This window comes from Rhinolophus sinicus, chromosome 8 (genome assembly GCF_057876585.1).
Source record: "Rhinolophus sinicus isolate RSI-liver-muscle chromosome 8, RSI-T2T, whole genome shotgun sequence".
Taxonomy (NCBI): domain Eukaryota; kingdom Metazoa; phylum Chordata; class Mammalia; order Chiroptera; family Rhinolophidae; genus Rhinolophus; species Rhinolophus sinicus.
The window spans coordinates 35,805,339-35,829,069 of record NC_142508.1 but is presented as its reverse complement, the minus strand read 5'-3'; the positions used below and the strand labels follow the sequence as shown (position 1 = coordinate 35,829,069).

Below are 23,731 nucleotides of genomic sequence, written 5' to 3'. Positions count from 1 at the left end.
TCCAACAATTGTCGGTTTAATAAAGAGACTCTGGTTTGGACCAAATAACACCTAGTCCTACCAGAAACTCTAAAATTCCCACTCTTAACCACTATACATATGTTGAACCACTGGTCATCTGAAAGAAGGGTAACTTTCGTGCACCAATATTGATGTGGAAATATTAATAAGGCTGCAAAAAGTGCCTACCTCAGGTGTCCCCGCTATCCAAAGCATAACTCAGGGAAGCCTATTCACACTGCCCCTGGACATTTTTAATTGCCAAATGGACCATTTGAGGTCTGACAACTAGACTTCATACAGCTTCCCCCATCTCGTGGATACAACTATGGTTTAGTCATGATATGTATGTTTTCTCACTGGACTGAAGCTTTCCCTTGCAGACAAGCTAATATAGCTACAGTGGCTAAAGTACTGTTAGAAAAGATTATTCCTACTTGGGAAACTCTTCTTGAACTACACAGTGATCAAGAAACCCATTTCACTGGCCAGGTGCTAAAGCAAGTCTGTGCTGGTTGGTCAGTCCTACAACATTTTCACTGTGTTTACCATCCTCAACCTTCAGGATTGATTGAACACACTAATGGTATTATTAAGACTCAATTGGCAAAATTTATGGAATCTCTTCAAATACCTTGGCCAAAAGCATTGCCATGAGTCCTTTTAAATCTCAGATCTACTCCTTTTGGGACTCATAAGCCTTCACCTTTTGAGATAATTACAGGATGCCCTATGCATCTGGCCCTTGCCTCTCTTGATCCACAGTTGGTAAAAGGAGACATACTTGAGTATTGTAAAGGCTTAATTGATTCTATCAACAATAATCATGCTTTAGTCAAACAATCATTTCACCATATACTCCAGAGAAATGAAAAACTAAAAATTCATACTTTACTGTCGCGTCCAGCGCAACACGGGCAGTGAGGGTGTGAGAAGGGGCGGTTTGGGTTATGTTTTTAAGAAAGAAACAGAGACTTAATGCAGTTAAATCTCTCCGAAGGCCAGGGGTCTCTCAGTCTCAGAGGACTGGAGCCCAGATTTGAGCTGACTGGAGGTTTTTATTGATAAGCATACAAGTAGCTGTTTTTGGCACGGTCTGTGGGACTCATTTATCACTGCCCCGACCAGCGGGGCATTCAACAGAGACCGAAGAGAGACACCCTGAAAAGAGAAAACAGGAGGCGCGAAGAAATGGAGGCAAGACAAAGTTCTGATCAAGCCTCAAATTTTTTATTGCAGCTACAAGCTTATATAGATTAGGGTAAACTGGGCGGGGAGCGGAATGAGGAAGGAGCTTTACTTAGCAGAGACGTGACCTTTTAAGGGCAAACTGACTGTTCCAGGAATTAGGTCATGTGCTGCCGGATGGCATAGTTTTTCTGAGTCAGGCTCCTACAATCACGTTATAGAAACAGCCCAAACCAATTATGTTGATCTTCAAACAGCCAAAGCAGAAAGTCCTTGAGGTGAGGTATGCAACTGTTTTAAGGGACATATATCACATGTTGAAATTGTTTCACAGAGCTGAGCAGAGAGAGTTTAATCTTATCACTCTCAAGACTTTTCTCCCAATTAGGTGACAGGGAAAAGTCAGAGCCAGCAGCCGCTTTTCCCAGGCAGGGGGAAGGGGAGGCAAGGCCCCTTCCCATATTTTTCTAAGGCAGCTCATTGGGGTCCCCACTCGGTTCAGTCTGGCTTAGGTTATATCTCCCGTGAGATATCTTACCCGTCTTTTGCTGCAAACCATCTTTTGGGGACCAGACAGAGAGACATAAGGTGTAAACACAAGGATGGATCAGAGTCCCAGAAAGGCACAGTCTCAGAGACTTTTCTTTCCTTAAGGAAAGACACAGGGGGACAGTTGGCTAGGCTGTTGTGTGACTACACTTTACAACCTGGAGATTTTGTTTATTTGAAGACACCTCAAAAAGGATTTCCTCCAGCCACGCTGGAAGGGACCTTACCAGATACTGTTGACTAACCCCTGTGCTGCTAAACTGCAGGGAGTAGCCTCTTGGATACATGTGTCACACCTAAAGAAGGCACCAAATCCTGACTGGAAAAGCATACAGTCTGATAACCTAAAGCTAAAGCTGTCAATATTAAAACAGGTGACCTCTAAGGAGCTTGAGTTCCTGGTTTACACCTGCCAAACAAGCTAGGTTGCTGTGTTGTTCTAATTCTATCTTTAACTTTGATCTATTTAAGCTCTGCTTCTGATCGTGGTTGACACTGCACACCAGCTGTTTCCCAATCCATGCACTTGTCCCCATGATGTAATAGATGACACCCAGAAGAGGCCCTTTTGACATTGAAGGACTAGAGGCTAAACAAACATCGAGGGACAAAAGGCTGGACACTGGAAAACCTGAGAGTAGAGAAAAGATCTTGATCAAGAGGGGGGGGATGATAAAAGTGAACTGGCCTCTTAAGATGCTTAACCACAGAGCTGGGAAGATTATGGGTGGAGCTGGGCTCCTCGTTAACTCTGTAGTCTTTACTTCCTGTTGAACTCTGTGGAAACTTCTGGGGAAGGGACGGAAATAAAAGGGGAAGCCATGCTGCGCCCTGGACATTTCTCTACATGGGCAGCCGGACTGGAGACTGGCCGATGTGCATGTACGCACTCCTTGGTGGTTCTGTTTCTTTTGGTGGATTACCTGGAGAATTATTTGGCCAGTCCCCACCTTCACTTGTACTTCTCAGTTTGTCTCCTCTTCCTCATTCAGAAATAATCAACTTACTAGGTCATACTACTTCCTTTTAACTTCTCTCAAAAATATACACATCCCTTTTCTTCCTTCTATAATAACATTCTTTCTAAATTTCAAAACCATAAAAAATATTATTGATAAAAAAGTTATCTTATATGCCTTTAGCAATTATTAACAGTTGGGCTATATAAGTACAGGGCTTGAGAAAAGCCTAAAGAACAAGCATAACTATCATTATTACTGATATTATTAGCAGACAGGTAAAGACAATCAAACGGTTATTTTAAGTTCAGTATCAATTATGTACATACACAGGCCTTCTCGACGTCTTGGGAAAGCTGTCTAACCCTGATGTTGGCAGCTCCTCATCCTTGAGGAGTCTTTGGAATCCACTGATATGTCCCTTCCAACAAGGTTAGAGAGTCTTTAATTGATCTTGTCCAATGGACAAAACTTCCTGGTTGTGAGTCATGGTCTTTGAAGTCTTCATCTCCTAGGACCACATTGAAGTGAATCAGTTACTAATTTATTAATTTCTTTAAGATAACTGATAAGCCCTTCATAACAATGTAGACTGTCTCCTTTTAGTAAGGTTGGTTCATATGTCCCTTTGCATAATGTGAACAATGACTAATGAGGAGAAAGCCCGCATTTACCAAAAGGAATATCTCAGGCTGAGAAGCACTATAGGCAGAGCTTTTGGCCAAGGGAGATTAAAAGCTTCTGAAATTTTACCTAGTTGAGTTTTAATTTACCATTTGTACATTCTACCAATTCAGAGGACTGGGGTGATAAGCACAATGAAACTGCTTTAAAATAAGCCAAATATTACAAATAGATTATATCATTTGCTCAGTGAAATGAGTCCCTCAGTTACTATGTAACTCACAGGGAATTCTCTAATTGAAGATTATTATTATTTTAAGCCTACCATTAAGGCTGTTGCTCTCCTGCAAGGGAATGTCTCAACCCAGTGAGACAACATACAAATCATGACTAATGCATATTTGTATCCTTGAGATGGTGGTATTTGGATAAAATCCAATTATCATACCTCAAATGAACCTAAAGGAAATGGGAAATGTCCTTGGGACCCATGGAGCGATTTTCCAGGGTTATATTTTGGACAGATAGAACATCTGCTATACACCTTATGAGCTACAGTAGGAGGATTCTAATAATATTCTTTATTCCATGAAACCATTTTTCCAAGACCCCAATGCATTAGCTCATGTACATGCTAAGCTATATCTGTTTGGGTCAAAGTTTCCCCCTTTGTTGCCATATTTTCTTCTATTCTGCAGCTGCCCATTGGAATTGTAAAAGTCTTTTATTGATTTAATAGGGAGAAGAAATATTCTCAAGTCTGGATAATTTGGCTGTTTATTGCCGGGCTAGCTGCAGTATCAGCTAAATTATTTTCTTTTCCATCATGGCAGCCTTAAAATGTCCTGGAATTTTGATAATTGCCAATTGTTTTGGTTGCTGTATGACATTTAATTTAAATTCTGCAACCTGTTTTCCATTCTTATGGGCTGCCCTGAGGAAGTTAAGAAGCCTCACTTCTTCCACAATAAGCTGTGAGCTACACCAAAGGTATAGCAACTATCAGTGTAAATACTGGCTATTTGATCTTTGGTTCATTTACAAGCTCCTGTGAGATAAATTAAGCTTGTTGGGCTGATCTCTAGAGCATAAGAATAAATCATCCACATATTGGATTAGAGTTTCTGGGAAATTCAACATTATTCAAATCAGCTTTTAGTATCTAAGAGAAATAGGTGGGTCTCTGTATACCCCTGGGGCATTACTGTCCAAGTAAACTCTGATCTTCCCAGGTGGAAAAGCAAAGAGGTATTTCCTGTCTTTTTTTTTTTTTTACAGGAATGCTGCACAAGGCACCACATAAATCTATTACTGAAAAATATTGGCAATACACACAGGAATAGCTGATAAGAGGGTATGTGGATTTGGAAACACAGACTATCTATTTATAGCTCTGAAATCCTGTGCCAATCTCCATCCTTTCCTATCGGGTTTCTTTACAGGAAGGATAGGAGAATTACAGGTGCTCCTACATGGAATTATAAGCCCCCCTTTTAAAGGTAATCTTGTACAATGAGCTAATTCCAGCTGGTGTATCAGGCCTCAAAGGATATCGGCAAATATTAGGTAGAGGCAAAGTATTATCAACAGTTATTTTACTAGGAGTGGCTGACTTAATATTCCGCATCAATATCTGTACTGGGAAAAGCCTAAACTTGTATTGGAACATCCTGTAACAAATATTCTATCAGTATCAAGACTAGCTTCCTCTCATATAGTTTCTTTTAAAATCATTGTTTTCCCAATCTGATCCATTTAGTCCTAAAAACACTTCACCCTTCTGGGAGGATATGTGAGTACCATTGGTTAGAAAGTCTCACACTATCAGGTGACTTGGGGCAGATTTGAGTAGTAAAAATAGATGTTGCCCCTTAGCGTTTCCTAGCTGGAGAGGAATAGGTTCTGATGTAAACAAACATTGGTTGATGCCTTACCATTTGTGTTGCGACCTGCACAACACAAGCCGTGGGAAGGCGAGGGTTAAACTATAATAAAGAGACAGAGACTCAAATACAGTTAAATCACAGAGGACCGAGGGACTCGCAGCCTCAAGGGACTGGAGCCCCGAACCGGGTCGTCGTGGGTATTTATTGATTTCTTACAATAAGCATCACATGATTAGAGGCAGGGTCCACGAAACTCTCACACCACACCATAAAAATTCTTCCAATTCCCAGATATCTGTAAGCAACCGATGCTCATTGTCCCCAGGCGACTAAGGTGGGTGTGTACAACCCCCTGGGGGAGCAAGTCTCACAAGGTAAAACCATCCCATGAGCTAAGCAGGAAGAGCGAGATCTTATCGCTCTAATAGGTCCTTTGCACAGCAGGGTGCAGGACAACAACTGGGGCAGGCATTAGCAGCTTCCCATAATGGTGAGGAGGAGGGGTATGGCTTCCTCCTGACTTTTATTATGTTAACTCATGGGGGTCCCAATGGGGTCCCGTCTGGCTTAAGTCGTTCCTCCCATGAGGAAACTTTACTCATCTTTGACTGCAGACCCAGCTTACAAGGACCAAATAGGGAGACTTAGGATAAGTGAACTCAACCCCAAAGAGGGACAGTCCCGCAGAGTCTTCTTTCCCTAAGGAAAGATTGGAGGGGACAGACAGCTAGGCTGCTGTGTGACCACACATTTGTACAGAAGCTTTACTCCAAGGGAGAGGACAACTTAGTCGGATGGTGTTAACAAAGTAGCCCGAGTATTAGTAAGAATGCGAAATGCCCTCACAGTCCTTGGAGCAGCCCTATGCTTGCTTCTATTTCCTTTCTTTTGCTAAATCCTATTTTAGACTTCTACAATCCTTGAGGTGACTTGTCTTTTTACAATAAAAGCAAATTCCTCTACAGGTGTTTCCCTAGCAAACCTACCCTCAGGTATCAGGGTTACACTTTTTAATACGAAAGCAATAAAACGCATGGGAAGATGTAATGACTGACTTGGAAAGGAAAGGGCTTCACAGCAAGAACAGGTTCTTCTGTAATAGCAACAATGGGGGATCATTCCTTTCTGAACACTGGAGAGCCTGAGACATTATTCTCGCTTTTTCAGATATTAATGCATAAAACTAGAGAAATACTCTAGGAGAGCAATATTATTTTTCTTTAAGAAGAATATTTGTCCAGGGGTGGCCAGATGGCTCAGTTGGTTAGAGCACGTGCTCTTAACAGCAAGGTTGCCAGTTCAACTCCCACATGGGATGGTGCGCTGTGTCCCCTGCAACTAGATTGAAAACGTTGACTGGACTTGGAGCTGAGCTGCGCCCTCCACAGCTAAGATCCAAAGACAACAACTTGACTTGGAGCTGATGGGTTCTGGGGAAAAACACACTGTTCCCCAGTAAAGTCCTGGAAATATACACTGTTCCGCTTTCCCAATAAAATCTTAAAAAAAAAAAAAAAAAAAAAAAAGAATATTTGTCCAATATCCAGTAAATAGTAGAACCTGGGATTTAACCTAGTTTTTCTGACCTAGAGTTTATCTACAAGGAAGATACATGCAAGGCCAATATTCAGAGAAAATCATCAACAAATAATTATAGCAGATTTTGCAAGTGAAAAGAATAATGGAAACAACAATGTACCAAAATGGAATCGATCAAGTAACTTTTACATTTTATGTGTACACCCATATCTTTAAAAAGTCATGATGTGGGCCGGCCTGGTGGCTCAGGTAGTTGGAGCGCCGTGCTCCTATTGCCAAGGTCGCTAGTTCGATTCCCACATGAGCCAGTGAACTGCGCCTCTACAGCTAAGGTTGTAAACAACAGCTCTCGCTGGAGCAGGGCTGCCCTGAGCAGCTGGAGTTGGCATAAGCTGCTGTGTGCTGCCGTGGGCTACCATGTGCCGCTATGAGTGGCCGGTGGCCAGTGTGAGTGGCCGGCAGCCGGCGAGAGCTGCCCTGAGCTGCCGTGAGTGGCCGACCGATGACTGGCAACCCCGACTGCCTCAGCCGGGGGGGAGCGCAAGGCTCATAACACCAGCATGGGCCTGGGAGCTGTGTCCTACACAACTAGACTGAGAAACAACGGCTTGAACTGGGGGGGAGGCAAAAAGAGCGGGGGAGTCATGATGTACGTGGTAAAAATGACAGTGGAAAAATTTTAACGTCACTGAAATTAATATTTTCAATTAAATATATGCATCTATTTGTGGATGAATTTTTTTTGTGTGTGGATGAATTTTTGTGTGTTTAAAAAATACTATGGGGACAAACACGCCCAATGATGTAAACTCATATAAAAGCTGTTTGTGAGGGCATACGTCACTGAAATTTTTTAGTTATTGTGCTGGGTTCTAAATTGTGCTGAGTTCTCTCTTAGAATTTGCAGACACTTGAACATGTATTAAATGTGACTCTTACTTTCTTCTTCTGAAAAAACAACAAAGACATGAAAAAGAGTATGTCAGACATGACTTTGGAATAAAATGGAAACTTACAGAACTGAGGCCTGACTGCCTTACAACCTCCAGTTGAAAAACCAGTATCTGTAACAAAGGTCAGAGCCTTTATTTTCCAAAGCAAAATCAAGCAAAGACAAACTCAGAAAGGAGTTTCCAGAGTAAATATCATGGTTTATACAGAACACTCAGTAAATCTCCCAAAATCTTATTAGTGAAAATAGGAAAACTGTTACCATTATAGAGGAAGAATGGGGCATACAGGACCTGAATCAAGTGGATGAAGGTAACACCAGCTGTGAGGGGACAAACTGGTGTGGGCTGCCTGATGCACATGGATGAACCCATCATCTGTCCCGTTATCATTGGGGAAAAGTGAATTATGATATGGATCTAATCACAAGGAAACAGGTGCTTTATGCTTATTTTAAGCCACGTGACTCCTATATCTGCTAACCTTTAGTTTAGTTTAAATAGTCTTTCCTTAGCATTCTAGACAGTCTTTCTATTGTGTGTATTTGTGCATTTTCTGAATCCTGGTCTCCAGCAGAGCTGAGGGAGCATCCAGATGGAACCTAAACACGAAATGTTCTCCTTCCCTGATATCCCAGAATCCAACCCCATCAATGCGAATCTTGGCTATCAACACACTCCTATGCCGTCCTGTCACAAAGGGAACCCTTTCAATGGTTGCAGAGGCCCCTTCCCCCCCTCGCCTGTCCTCGGTCACAGGAGTCAGGGACAATGAGCTCCTACATGGAATCAAACGGAGGGTTCCATCCTGTCGCCAGGCACCCTCCTTTCCCACAAACACCCACAAATCCTGGTACAGATGGGGAATGTGGGGTGCATGGCCATGCCCACCTTGCAAGCCCATGTAAGGCAGACTTTTACCTGCCCTTGGACCAAAGTATGGCTTCTAATTATATTTCCTGTGAGATAAATTAACATTTGTTAAGTAGAGAGTCTTCGGTTGGATGCTGAGCCCACAGTTCAACAAAAGAGCACAGGGAAACTGAAATAGACAAGCTTCTTATCCTCACAATCCTGCAGGAAGGACACAGCATGCCTGGAAGGGCCACATGGGGAGGCCGAGGCAGGACGCACCAGAGAAGGGCAGGACCCAGGGCACATGCCTTTATTAGGGTTCATAGGACAAGTGATTTGGGGTTCTCCAGCTCAGTCCAGGTTGGTCAATTGAAACGAAAAACAGCAAGGTTTTGGTAAGCTCTGCAGGGATCTATCCAGGGGGTATACAAGGTGAAGTCCCTCAGAGGCGGAGGACACTTGCTCACAAGGGCTGCTGGAGAATAACGGGAACTTACATTCACTTGTGAGTCTGTGACCTGTTGTCTGCACAACAGTGTATGCACTAGTGGGAGGGGCCAGTGTCACTTCAAGGCAACTTGGCTACACAGCATGGATTCTAAGGCAGCAATATGGTAGTTTAGCTAAACTCTCTACAGCACTAATACTTTATTTTAACCATCATAATTCTCCAGTAGTAACAATCAGGAAAACAGGACACAATATGTAAGTTATGGGGAAAATAGCCTCACTTTATTTGCGGATTAAGGCCACAGGGAAAAGGATTCCTAGTGCTGTCCTTCCACTGCATCACCAAACAGTGCACTGATGGTCACACCCATGACTCAGGTGGGAGAGGTTAACGTTGGTGACAGGACAACACGTCATTCATTACACATAGGGTTTGTGTATTAAAAGGCATCTTCCTTTATTATAAAAATATAAGTTCACACATAGTCTAAATAAAGCATGGCAAACCACCTGTAGGGTCCATGGATAAAATACAGACAACAAGCAGTTAAGCAGCTTTCTGGTTCTTCTTATATAATGATCTTACAGCTCTGTTTTCCATGGGTTTGCAGACTGAGATTCACTGTTTAGGAAACATGGATGTACAATAATTAGGCACTTAGGGATGAGCTGTCTGTACTTTCTCAGTTATCTCTGAAGATGTCGTTATTTCAACTACATTAAGTAATACTAACTACAAAGACACATCAGAGCTTTAATGAACCGCCACCTATTTTGCTTAAAGAACAAGTGGAAAAACTAGTTAAAATTCAGAATATTCCTGTCTTACACTAATGCGGAGAACGATGTCCTGAACACCTACCTGACAGTGACTTACATCAATGTTCTAAGTCAACCAAACAGCATCTCCACTTAGACTTCTTCCTACATTGTGTATTACAGTGCCCTCAGCCTTCCAGGGAAAAGGAGATCTGAGTGAATCCCACCCAACATACAAGGGCTCTCTGATCTTTGAGGCAGCAACAATCAATCCATGATTCACACACACACACACTAGGTGTAAAAATATAGTGTCAAGTGACTCCATACTGGAATCACATTTAACATTTGCTTTGAAAAACTACCTCATGTAATGCCAATATACAAAAATACAGTGACGGTAATTACACCTGTCCAACATCCATCCCCTTAATAAGTTGAATCAGATTAACAAGGAAGATTTCTTTTTTCTTTTTAATTTATTGGGGTGACAATTGTTAGTAAAAATACATAGATTTCAGGTGTACAATTCTGTATTACATCATCTATAAATCCCATTGTGTGTTCACCACCCTGAGTCAGTTCCCCTTCCATCACCATATATTTGATCCCCCTTACCCTCATCTCCCACCTCCCACCCCCCTTACTCTCATCTCCTACCCCCCAGCCCCCTTACCCTCTGGTAACCACTAAACTGTTGTCTGTGTCTATGAGTTTTTGTTTCTCATTTGTTTGTCTTGTTCATTTGTTTGTGGTTTATACACGACATATCAGTGAAATCATATGGTTCCCTGCTTTTTCTGACTTATTTCGCTCAGCATTACACTCTCAAGATCCATCCATGTTGTCACAAATGTTCCTATATCATCTTTTCTTACCGCCAAGTAGTATTCCATTGTGTATATATACCACAACTTCTTTATCCATTCATCTACCGAAGGACATTTTGGTTGTTTCCATGTCTTGGCCACCGTAAACAAAGCTGCAATGAACATTGGAGCACACGTGTCTTTATGTATAAATGTTTTCAGCTTTTTTGGATAGATACCCAGGAGAGGGATTGCTGGGTCATATGGTAATTCTATTCGTAATTTTTTGAGGAACTTCCACACTGCCTTCCATAATGGCTGCACCAGTCTGCATTCCCACCAACAGTGTATGAAGGTTCCTTTTTCTCCACAGCCCCTCCAACACTTGTTACTATTTGTCTTGTTGATGATAGCCATTCTGACTGGGGTGAGGTGATATCTTATTGTGGTTTTTATTTGCATTTCTGATGATTAGTGATGTTTATTTGCATTTCTCTGATGATTAGTGATCTCTGCGCAGTTTTTCGTATGTTTATTTGCCATTTGTATGTTCTCTTTGGAGAAATGTCTCTTCAGGTCCTCTGCCCATTTTTCAATTGGGTTGTTTGTTTTTATGTTGTTGATTTTCATGAGTTCCTTGTATATTTTGGATATTAGCCCCTTATCGGAGGCACTGTTTGCAAAAGTCTTCTCCCATTCAGATGGTTGCCTCTTTATTTTCTTGATGGTTTCTTTTGCTGTGCAGAAGCTTTTAAGTTTCATATAGTCCCATTCGTTTATTTCAGCTTTTACTTCCCTTGCCTTTGGAGTCAAATTCATAAAATGCGCTTTGAACCCAATCCATAAGTTTAGTACCTATGTTTTCTTCTATGCAGTTTATTGTGTCAGGTCTTATGCTTAAGTCTTTGACCCATTTTGAATTAATTTTGTTACATGGTGACAGATCGCAGTCCAGTTTCATTCTTTTGCACATGGCTATCCAATTCTCCCAGCACAACTTATTGAAGAGGATGTCTTTTGTCCATGGTATGCTTTTTGCTTCTTTGTCAAGGAAGATTTCTAAGTTTTTTAACATTTGCTTATTTATTATAAGTACTCTTACTTACAGTAATCTGTCAAGTGTTCTTGACTTACTACATTCTCATATCAATTCTCTGATATTTCAGAGCTGATTTTCGATTAAGCACGTCCCCATATTTTTTTACATCTTTAAAGTCACTTTGTAGCATGAATTCGGTGGGGTATTCTGAAGCACATATTTTGGAAGAAGGTCTTTCATCATGTACAAGAAATGGAGAATTTCTCTCCAGTACGTATTCTCAGTTATTGAGGGAGATTGTAGGTCCAGCAATAAGGTTTTACAAATTCTTCACTTTTCAAGTTTCCGTCCATTATGAATTCGCATGTGTTGAGCAAGCTGTGAACAATGAATAAAGGCTTTTCCACATTCTCTACATTTGTAACGCTTCTCTCCAGTATGAATTCTCTCATGTGCAGTCAGATTTGAACGGCGGTAAAAGGCTTTGCCACATTGTTCACATTTGTAAGGTTTCTCCCCAGTATGACTTCTCACGTGTGTAGTAAGTTCTGAACAGTGAATAAAGGCTTTTCCACATTCCTCACATTTGTAAGGCATCTGTCCCGTATGAATTCTCTGATGCTGCGTAAGACATGAACGCCGAAAGAAGGTTTTACCACATTCTCCACATTTGTAGGGCTTCTCTCCTGTATGAATCCTCTGATGTTGAGTAAGACTTGAACTCCGAAAGAAGGCTTTACCACATTCTTTACATTTGTAAGGCTTCTCTCCACTATGGATTATCTCATGTACAGTAAGATGTGAACGCCGATTAAAGGCTTTACCACACTGTTTGCATTTGTAAGGCTTCTCTCCTGTATGGATTCTCTCATGTACGGTAAAATATGAATGCTGAGTAAAGGCTTTGCCACATTGCTCACATTTGTAAGGTTTCTCTGCAGTATGAGTTCTTTCATGTCTGGTAAGACTTGAACGCCAATTAAAGGCTTTGTCACATTGTCTACATCTGTAAGACTTCTCCCCAGTATGGATTGTCTTACGTCTCTTTAGACTAGGTAATGGAGTAAAGACTCTCCAACATGGATTACATTTGTAAGATTCCTCCAAGGTGTCAATATTCTCAAGTTCAGTAAAATTTAAAGATTGGTTCAAAGATTTGTCCCATTCACTACATTTGATTGTCTTCTCTACAGTAGGATGACTCTGATGTATAAGATTTAAGCTTTGATCTAAGACACTCCCACATTTACAATGGTTCTCTGGAAAGTGAGTTCTCTGATGCTTATTAGGGTTTGACCCTTGTTTAAAGTTTTTCCAAGATTCATTGAATTGAAAGCTTCTCTCTCCATTACGTGTACTCTGGTAATCATTGAAGACAGAAAGACCTCTAGTGAGGGCTCCAATTTCATTAAACATGTCAAGTTGTTCCCAATTAATTTATGATAGCTATGGAACCATGATGCTTGTATGGAAACCCTCCCACATTCATGAAAATAATAGAATCTGGAATAAGGAGGAATTGTTTCTTGGTGAAAGAATAATGAATCCCTGGTTAAGGGACTGTCAGATGTAGGATATTCAGAATTTATATCTTCATTTTCAAATCGCTGGTTTTTAGAAATTTTGACTGTTTAATCCAATCCTACATTTTAAATGACTCAAATGATTATTCACACCATATGTTATGGGACTTGCCAGATATTCCACATTTTCTTACAGAGAATATATATCTTTACAAAACTCTTTTCTATCTTTACATTTAGAAACACGTTGTTCTGCAAATGTAACTGCCTTAAAGTGACGGTTTTCCCAAGATGTCTTATATATTTGATCGCTTTTGGCCACAGGGATTTTATTATGATTAACGGTCCCAGTTTCGTTATGTCCGTCATAATCTCCCTTCGGCCCTTGACACTCCCCTCACATCCCCACTTTTTCATTAAAGGTAGATACTCAAGGTCACACCTTCGATATCTTACCAGAAGCATTCTGTGGAATGAATCTTCTATGTCCAGTTTTGGCAACAAGCCCTGGGTGTCCGCAGAAGACAGAGCTGAAAGGCAGCAAACAAATGATCACTCTTTCGACAGTCAGGTAAATTCTACCATACGAATTTAATACTTATTGTAGGACTTAGGAAGATGGCACAAGAGCTAGCACCAACACTTCACTCCTCCATGGTTTAGTACTGATGATTTCACAAGGGAGTTCAGAGTTCACAGATGCCCAGGAGAGAGTCACATCAAAAAGGAAAGAAAACTTGCTTACATTTGCTGATAATAGCTGTTGATCCTCCCTGGCACACCATGGCAATATTGTGAGAAACCCAATTCCCAGTTTCTTCTCAGGAGGGAAACGGCTGAGTATACTGTGTGTCCAAAGGTCTCCCCTCATCACAGCTGCCTGAGGGGGTCATTTATCTTCTGCATGACACCAAGTGCTAAGGGAATGGCAGTGCAATGTGAATGCATTGTGGTGGCCACTAAGAAAAATGGTGAGTCATTGTTCAATCACCACAAAGACTGCAGTACTGAAGACAAACATCAAAGATAGGAAGGTACCACTGCCTCTGAAGAAGAAACGGAAAACATTTTACAGTGGAAAACTACACATAAAAAACACAGAGAACACATATTCCTAGAATAGGATTGACAGGCCTCACAATTTCAAGTATAGCTGCCTGTTATTTGTGTTCTCCTGTACAAAGCAAGTACAAAGCCTGGGATGGTGGCTGTTTCTGCTCCCAAACCTCAACAGAAGATCACAAGGCATATCAAGGAAAAGAAAAATACAGCCCAGTCACAGGAACAAACTAAATCTCCAGACACTGGCCCTAAATTAACAGAGCTATTAATTACCTGACCAGAACTCAAAATACACTCATAACTTTAAAATGTTTTAAGTTACACCAATGGTAACCAAAAAATAGGTATACCAGACACACAAAGAGAGAAACATCAGAAGCATATCACTGCCACAAAACAAAATAAAAAAGAACAAAATGGAACAAAGTTATGAGGGGAACAGAGGGAGAAGAGGCTCCAAAACGTGTAGAAAACAATTCTAAAATAGTTATAGTAGTATCTCCCTCTCAATAATTAGTCTAAGTGAAAACAGATAAAAGTTCCCCAATAAAAAGACTTAAGTTGGCTGAATGGATTATAAAATAAAATCCAACACGTTTTGTCTACAAGAACTCATTTTAGATGTGAGGACATAGGACATAACTAAAAGTATGGGGAAAAGTATGTCATAGAAATGGTTACCAATAAAAAGTACGGATGGCCATACTAAACCAGAGAGATATACAGTACGTGCCAAAAACTGTTACAACACAAAAAAGGACAGAATACAATGATAAAAGGGTGAATTCAACATGAAGCTACAACATTATATTAACATAAAAAATGGTGCAGCCAAAACAGTAGAGAGCTTCCTCAAAAAATGACAAATACAGCTTTCACATGGCCCAGTAATTCTACTTCCAGGCATTTATATTACAAGGAATACCAAAACACAAATTTGAAAAGGTACATGCACCCCTATATACCTTTAGGAATATACTGCAACATTATTTACAATAAACAAGATATGAAACCAATTTACTGGGCCATTGATGGATCAATGGATAAAGATGTGATAAATGTCCACAATGGAACGTTTCTCAGCCAGGAGGAAGACGGAAATCCTGCCAGTGGCAACATCATAGGTGGACCTAGAGGGTACTATGCTAAGTGAGATAAGTCAGACACAGAAAGACCAATACCACACAATTTTGCTCTTATATGGAATGTAAAAACTAAAAGAGAAAAACAACAAAAATAATCAGAAAAAGTTCCCAGATACAGACAATTTACTGATGTTTGCCAGCGACGACAGGGACAGGGCCATAAGGCGAGAACGGTAAAGAAGATTGTAAGGCATAAATGTCTTGTTATGAAATGAGTAAGGCATGGGACGTAATATACCATACGAAATACAGTCAACGATACCGTGATACATTTCTTAGATGAGGAATGGGTCCTTGACTCAGCGTCATCACTTTGTAAGCTATGTGAGTGAAGAGTCACCATGTCATACAACTGAAACTAATGTAATACTGGTATATCAACTATAACAAAAGAAGTAAACAAATAAAATAGTTGATATTTGGGATCACAATGAAAACTTTAAATATCTTTATACTGTTTCAATTTTGATAACAAGCATGTATTATTTTTATAATTCAATAAACAAAAGAGTGAAAAAAAAAGGAAAACAATGGGTCATCTTTGATGGTGCTGTATAATTAGGAATGAATTAAAAGATTTCATTAGAGGGGACACAATACTGCCAGATAATTTATACGTAACTTCTTCTCCATCACCTGTAAAGGTCTACTATGCAAAACATACAAAGAAGACTTCAAACTAATCGCTGAGAAAACTATTACTATCAACCTGATTGAATATTGGGCAAAAACCATAAAGAAACACCACACTAGACAAGATACGTGAGGCAAACTGGTATATAAAAAGATGCTCCACATCATATATCACCAGGGAAATGCACATGAAAACAACGAGAATTAAACACACAGCAAATTAAACACCACTACACACCTATTAGGAGGGGCCAGAACCCAGAACACGGACGACACCAAGGGCTGGTGAGGACGTGGAGCAGCAGGAACTCTCACTCGCTGCCGGTGGGAACGCAAAATGCTGCAGTCTCTTGGGTACACACTTTGGTGGTTCGTACAAAGTTACACATCCTCTCACAATAAAATCAAGAAATTGTGCTCCTCAGTAGTTACCCACAGAGTTGAAAACATTTATCCCCCCCAATAGCCCTCACATGTGTGTGAAACTAAAACTGGGTTTAAAATAACAGTCATCCTCAGACTTCTGCTTCTCTGAAATATCTGATTTTAGTTCCATGTCTTTCCAGAAGTTCGTTATGCTTATACGAGCATGTAAATGTTTGCATCCGCTATTTAAAATAAACACAACATTACCGCACATGAATTACGCTGACCACTATCAAAGAAACAGAAAATATCAAGTGATGGCAAAAATGTGGAGGAATTGGACTCCTATGGAAGGATGGATGAAACAGCAATTGATGAATATAGTATGAAAAACAATATGGAGGTCTCCCAGAAAAGTAGAACCATGCTATGATGCAGCCATCCCAGTTCTGGATACATTTCCAAGACACTTCAAAGGAGGCTCTGCAAGAGCCGTGTGCACACACATGCACACTGTAGCTTTACTCACAAAAGCCTGTTAATACATGGAAGTAACCCATATGGCCATCGATAGATGAACGGGTGAAGAAAATGTAGCATATACATACAATGGAATATTATTCACCCTTCAGAAAAAAAGATGCTCTCACCTGATACACTCAGACAAACCTTGAGGACATTTAAGTAAAGCTCATGAATCACAAAGACACAGATACTGTAAGAGTCCACTTTTGTGGACTAATAATGCAGTCCTCTTCATAGAACAAAAAGAAGGATAGTAGCCAGGGATTTGGGGTGAAGGGAAATGACAAAGTGGTTTATAATGGGTACTCAGTCAGTTTTGCAAGATGGAAATTTCCAGATATCAGCTGCACAACAATGTGAATATACTTAATATGACTGGACTACAGTTATAGAGGGTAGATTTTTAGTCACATATTTTCACCAAAATTGAAAGTGAAAAATATCTAAGAAACATACAGTTCTAAAACATTTCAAATATTACCTTGAATTCAAAAAACCGGTTCTCTCACAAAGAGAACATGAAGTCAACAGTAAATACATGTGAAATTGAGACTATTATCACAACTACTTAATTATGCAGGATAAGAAAAGCAATGACCAGGGCCGCCCCGGTGGCTCAGGCGGTTGGAGCTCCGTGCTCCTAACTTCGAAGGTTGCCGGTTCGATTCCCACATGGGCCAGTGGGCTCTCAAGCGCAAGGTTGCTGGTTCAACTCCTCGAGTCCCACAAGGGATAGTGGGTTCTGCCCCCTGCAACTAAGATTGAACATGGCACCTTAACCTGAGCTGCTGCTGAGCTCCCAGATGGCTCAGTAGGTTGGAGCGCGGGCTCTCAACCACAATGTTGCCAGTTCGACTCCCACGAGGGATGGTGGGCTGTGCCCTCTGCCACTAGCAACGGCAACTGGACCTGGAGCTGAGCTGCGCCCTCCACAACTAAGACCGAAAGGACAACAACTTGAAGCTGAACGGCACCCTCCACAACTAAGATTGAAAGGACAACTACGTGACTTGGAAAAAAGTGCTGGAAGTACACACTGTTCCCCAATAAAGTACTGTTCCCCTTCCGCAGTAAAATCTTTAAAAAAACAAAAAAAAAGAAAAGCAATGACCATTAACTAAGGAAAGAAATAAACAAGATGAGTCATGCACAAAGTTGGGATGAAATGAACAAGACAAACATGGGCATAATTTCAGTGGCAACAGACATATGCTTAATTCCTATGTAAATCAAACCCCACATCGTCTTAAGTGTACTGAGTTGAAAACTGTCATTAACATTAATAATAACAACCAAAAACGCAAGTTAACTCAATTTGAGGAATTGCCATAAAAAAGGAAACACATTGTTCTGGAATTGCAAAATGAGAATAAGAGGCAATGGATCCCACGAATTCTGAATACTACACACATGTACTATTGGAGAGAATCCTCAAAGTACAACTCAGTTTCCACCGTGAGTGTGGCCCCATGACCAGCAAGCATTCTGAATCATTGGAAAATGTGTCGTAGGGCAGGAAAATTTCACAGACAATGCATTAGATTCATTCATAAACAGCTCTATTAATAAATAAGCATGGAAATGACATTGGAGAAATTTGTTAGGTTATTAATATATTGCTAATATTCTTACAGGACATATATATAGGCTATAGTCCGTCATATAGAGAACCAAAAAACCCTTCATTTCTAAATAAATGAACAACAAAAAAGTTGTAAAATATCAGAGATGAGTGATGCATAAAATCAATATTTGAGATTAAAGTACACCATTACTGAGAGACATGCTGAGGAAGGCAGATGACAAACCTCATGATTACTTTTTGCCTGAAGTAAACTGAAATCGAGGAAGTAAATATATTCTGAAATATGGGAACCTAATAATTTTACAACTCCTTACCAAAGGAGTTCATTCGAGCACGTTATACCAGCACTTATGAAGAAAAAACCACTAATCTGACAAAGATCTAATCAGAAAGTGAAAACATGCAAGACACAGGCCCAGACAGCTTCAGACTGAACAAGACAGACTTATAACATGACAGTCATTAAGAAATCAGGGAACAATGGAGACCTTCCTATTATGATGGACAATGTTCTAAACTCCCCTAAGGCATTGATTCATTTAAGAATCCTGTGAGGAAAACAGATACATTAAACTATTCTAACATGGAGAATTGGGGAGAACAGACTTAAAATTTCTAGTGTTAGTTCATAGAAAGCAAAAGGATATTGCGAAGTCAAACTGAGATTGAGGGTTTCTCACTATAGGGAGATGCTTTGTGCTGAGATGAAATTACTGAGTCTGAACCTTTGCCGGGTCATGTTTGAACCTCTTTAGGATTAGAAATTATACAGCAGAAAACATGAGACATGTGTCTCCAGTGCCCCTAGATTTCTGACCCTAATTCCAGGACCTCCACCACTTCCTTCACAAACTCCTTACATGAGGCAAGAACGGAAATCTAAATATGGCTTCAGGAAACGGAACCCTCCACAACTAAGATTGAAAGGACAACAACTTGACTAGGAAAAACTAGAAGTACAGACTGTTCCCCAATAAAGTCCTGTTCCCATTCCCCAATAAAATCTTAAAAATAAAAAAAAAGTGGCTTCAGGGAGAATCCCTCAGCTGAGAGCATAGATTTTCCCGGGCCCTGGAAGCAATGGAACAACCACCACATCACGGCGGACCCCACAGTCCAGGGGGAGGACGTCGGCCCTCACTGCGATGAGACCTAGATCACTGAGCAGGACAGTCCCTAGAAGATGTGGAGCACGGGACGTGTTAAGACAGGACTGTCCCTCTGTGACAGCAACAGAAAGAAACCTGGGCTTCTCACATCCTTTCCACTGAAGCGGAGCTTCCCAAACCACATCTTGAGGTCTGGCTCCTCCAGGACCTTTGGGCCTCTCACCTGTATCATCTGCCTCCTTCATTCCCACCTACCTGGGTGGATGGACACTGTCTTTTTTCGCTTCACATCCCAGGCCTCCTTCATTCTCTCCAAAAAGATGACCAGGTCTGGCTTAGAGACAGCAAGACCTGTTTATTAGAAAAAGGAACATGAGTTTTGATGGAGATTCTCCAATTTCCAATCCAGTATGTGCTCAGCTGAGAAGGACATCGCAGAAAATTAGAATATTCTAGAAAAGGATCGCCCCAAAACTCTTTTCTGACAGCACCTTTACCAGACAACATGGAACATTGTCAGATCCTGAGTTCCACTCCAAGGGCATCATGAAGACTCCTTTTCTACACCAGCAAACCCCCAATTTTCTTCTTTTATACACCAGCAAACCCCCAATTTGCTTCTTTTGTACACCAGCAAACCCCCAATTTGCTTCTTTTATACACCAGCAAACCCCCAATTTGCTTCTTTTATACACCAGCAAACCCCCAGTTTGTTCCTCAGAGCCAGGATCTGAAACTCTACCACACAAAGCAGAAGCTCCCAGGAGGCGCTGTACTGATGAAGGAAACACAACCCTGCGGTGGGGTAGGAGTTCTGGAAGGAAGTCACCCTCACCCAGGGAGCACAGGTTCCTGTAGTTCTCCAGCATCACGTCCATGTACAGTTTCTGCTCAGCTGGGTGCAGACATTCCCACTCCTCCTGAGAGAAATCTATGGCCACATCCCTGAATGTCAACCGTCCCTGAAACAAGACACATTTATCACGTTGCCATGGGCAAGGTCATAACGTGACTCAAAATGAAAACAGAGTTAAGAGAACTGCTTTTGACCTAGGAGAGTATCTGGAATTAAACAGTAAGGTAGGTCACTGACAGTAATATTCTGTAATATATTTTCTAACTGTGAGATAGGACGATGACGTTACAATCCACAAACAACTGTACAGACTTTTCTTTTCTGGAACATAAATTTTCAGGCATCAACACATGCATATGGATTTTTGAGTGTCATATCATACAGGATACACTGTGTACATTTCTCGGCTGGAAATGTCATGGTGAGTTAGAAATGTAAAGTACTTCCCAAATTTTCACGTGAAAAACAAGGAACTAAGGAGTTCTGGGGTGGGGGGGCTGAGTTTCCACATTTAACAAAATCACTTTTGACTAGTGACACCAATGCCTCTGGTCCATGTGTCACACTGTTGAATAGCACAGAGGAACGAAACAGGGAAAAATTCATATGTGCCTTTGCCCTGACAGACTTTTATGGAATTTACACTTTTCACAGAAGTATAAGAACACAGTCGTTTTTGAAAACTGTCTTAATAGAGAACATTGTTTTTATATATGAATTCATAATGCACATAAGTAATCTGAGAACAATATTATTCTTCCTCTTCTATGAGAATATTTTGTGAAGCATCCAGTCAATGGTAGAACTTGGGTTTCACTCCAAACTGTCTCTAACATTTTTTAAAAACACAGAAACCAATATGAATAGACAACCATAATGAACATTCATAGCAGTTTCTATAACTCAGAAAAGAGAAACATCTTAAGTAAGAAACAACGGCTCAAATAGTGTTAAGATTTTATGCACACAGACAGACGGACAGACATATGGGAACTGTGTCCACATGAAAAGTGAGAGAGAAGGAAATTTTCATGTCACTGAAATCACAATTATTTTAATTCTGTAAAACTCAAAAATGTCTCTGTGGGTGATACTCTGCATTTTACAGACACAATAGGGAGAGGAACACAGGATAACAGGTAAGTTTGAGCTGCTGTTTCTTTGAAAAAAGTTTGCGTATCATTTGTGCTGAGCTTTACATTACAAATTTCCCACACTTCAACACCTTAATAATATGATTCTTGTAAACTTTCTTAAGAACACAAAAAAGGATGAAGTAGAGAATGTCTGTGACATGAGTGTGGAATTCAATGAAAATTTAAAGGAATAAGGCCTGACTGATGAAAGCCTCCACTCCAAAGGCAATTATCTCTAGTAAAGAAAGCTGAAGGCCTAAAATTTCCAAAGCAGAGAAACTGAGAATAAAGGGAGTTTCCAGGTGAAATGTGATGATTTGCACATCTCTATAAATCCCTCCAGACCCTTGTTAATGATAAAGAAAAAAATGTTAACTTTATAGTCAAGACAGGACCTCAAACAAGTGAAAATCAGGTGAAAGGAACAAACGGATATCAGCTGACCGAGATATCACACAGAAGAACACACCATAACTGCTGTGATGTTACTGGCAAAAAGGAACAAATAAGGAAATCATAATGTGAATCTGATCACACACAAAAATTAGTTTTATGGAAATTTCAATGCACATATAGCTCCCCAGTTCTGTAACTCTAATAGTGCATTTAAATAGTAAGTCAATATTACCAATCTAGTGAGCAAGTCTCTTACAAATGCTCTTTCTATTTCAGAACTTTCCAGGCTATTCTGAGCACTGAGGCATCCTGGGTGCTCATGGACATTCGTACCCCTGTTCTACAGCCCTGACGCTGCAGTACCAGGACATACACCTACACCTCCCTTCTTTAAGACACTGGGCATCTGACCCCCGCCCAACAGGGACCTTGGACACAACTGCCTTCCCAGGTGGGTCTCTCATAAAGGGGATGTTTTCAGTACTTGAGGTTCAGTAATTCATGGTGAGAATTTCTTATGTCCTCAGGGAGCCTGGATGGACAGAAGGCAGAGAAGGCTCTGGAAGAAAGTCCAAATGTTCTACAGAGCTGACCTTGACTCTCATAAGAAAAGGAAAAAGTCAGTAGTTGTAAAGAATATCGTTCGATAGGAATATCAGAAGTAGAGAATTAAATGTGGCAGGTTCTAAACCCACGGATTTTAGCAGGAAAAGTGGACACAGCCTGTGACCCAGGACGGAACGCTTACCCAAGAAGCAGCCATTTCGTCCTCGTCCTCCTCCTGCTCTGGGTTGTTCCCTCAGGTGATGTTCTGGGGAGGAATCACTCCTGCATCTTGGGAATGTGCCTTTATAGGCGTGGGCACAGGCCCTTCATCTGCTTCCTCCCAACTGACAGGCAGAAGGACCTTGAAATGCTGAGATGGTCACCCTCTCCTGTCCTGTGTCCAGGACACAGTCAGGGACAAGGAGCTCCTAAGTGAAGACAGAACTGTGAGTTTTTTCTTTCCTGTCTTCCGGTGCCCTCCCCTCACACAGACGTCTACAAATTCCCACAGCCATGAGAACAGTGTGCACTCCTGTCCCCACAAACTCAACCCATTATCCCGCTACCCAGGTCACGTCCCTCATGCCATCCCAGGAAATGAGAAGGGACCCATGACCGACTGACACAGTTTTCCCTTCTCTGGCTGCATAAGGATTGCATATGGAAGCCACCCAGTGATGAAGTGAATTATTAAATTCACAAGCCTTAAACACTGGAGTTTTGTAATTCTTATTTGCATCTGTGTGACTGAAAATGCAGCGCGTGTAAAACTGAATCGATTTTAATGCCACATGTCATGTATCACGACTTGATCACCCACATCCCACCTGCTCACCACTCAACCAGCTGCGGGCTCCCCTTCTTCCTCTGCTAGTAGGTATTCCTGTCTATGGTCTGTGTCCCTCTCGACCTGGATCTCTCCACTGCTGTCCTCTCCTGCCTCCTCTCTCCTCTCCTGATTTCTCCGTTCTCTCTATTCCCTTCCCTGTACTTTTTCCGTGAAACTCTTGAACCCTATTTCAACTTCAGTTGCTCTTTCTCCCTAATCTGGCTGATTGCTCCCCATCTCCATGTATTTCTGCCTCTTTCTCCCTTCCTTATTCCCCTCCTCTTCCCGTGACACTGTCTGTCCTGTTACACCCCTGTGTCGGGACTCACTGACACCCCCAGCTTAGCTCAGGGAGGCTTCTTGCTGTGCTGTCAACCCCCAACCCCTTTCAGTTCCTGCACTCGGCTCCCCTA

The 23,731-nt window shown here is 41.1% G+C and overlaps 1 protein-coding gene and 1 long non-coding RNA gene across 11 annotated transcripts in view; one reads left to right on the top strand and one right to left on the bottom strand.

Moving 5' to 3' along the window:
- Nucleotides 1–23,731, bottom strand: part of LOC148757499 (KRAB domain-containing protein 5-like) — a 34,808-nt gene that overhangs the window by 10,133 nt on the left and 944 nt on the right. For 2 of the 6 annotated variants that reach the window (XM_088800553.1, XM_088800554.1), the window contains 5 exons: nucleotides 22,692–22,917; nucleotides 20,391–20,517; nucleotides 19,811–19,906; nucleotides 13,587–13,660; nucleotides 10,432–12,966 (listed from right to left, as the gene is read on the bottom strand). In XM_088800553.1, the coding sequence (XP_088656679.1) occupies nucleotides 11,938–12,966; nucleotides 13,587–13,660; nucleotides 19,811–19,906; nucleotides 20,391–20,517; nucleotides 22,692–22,706 (1,341 nt within the window). In that variant the 5' untranslated portion in view covers nucleotides 22,707–22,917 and the 3' untranslated portion in view covers nucleotides 10,432–11,937. Of the gene's footprint in view, nucleotides 1–1,211; nucleotides 3,208–9,435; nucleotides 9,623–10,431; nucleotides 12,967–13,586; nucleotides 13,661–19,796; nucleotides 19,907–20,390; nucleotides 20,518–22,691; nucleotides 22,918–23,731 lie in introns of those variants that run through there. The other 4 variants (XM_088800556.1, XM_088800557.1, XM_088800555.1 and 1 more) reach the window with 4 other exon arrangements.
- LOC148757500 (uncharacterized) lies at nucleotides 13,592–23,204 on the top strand. Of its 5 annotated transcripts, none has more exons than XR_016022190.1 (3): nucleotides 13,592–13,701; nucleotides 22,220–22,746; nucleotides 22,841–23,204. It is a non-coding gene; the product is annotated as an uncharacterized LOC148757500 (long non-coding RNA). The 5 variants fall into 5 exon arrangements; XR_016022189.1 differs by lacking the exon at nucleotides 13,592–13,701 and adding an exon at nucleotides 20,513–20,635; XR_016022192.1 differs by lacking the exon at nucleotides 13,592–13,701 and having other exon boundaries at nucleotides 21,119–22,746; nucleotides 22,841–22,935; nucleotides 23,060–23,204.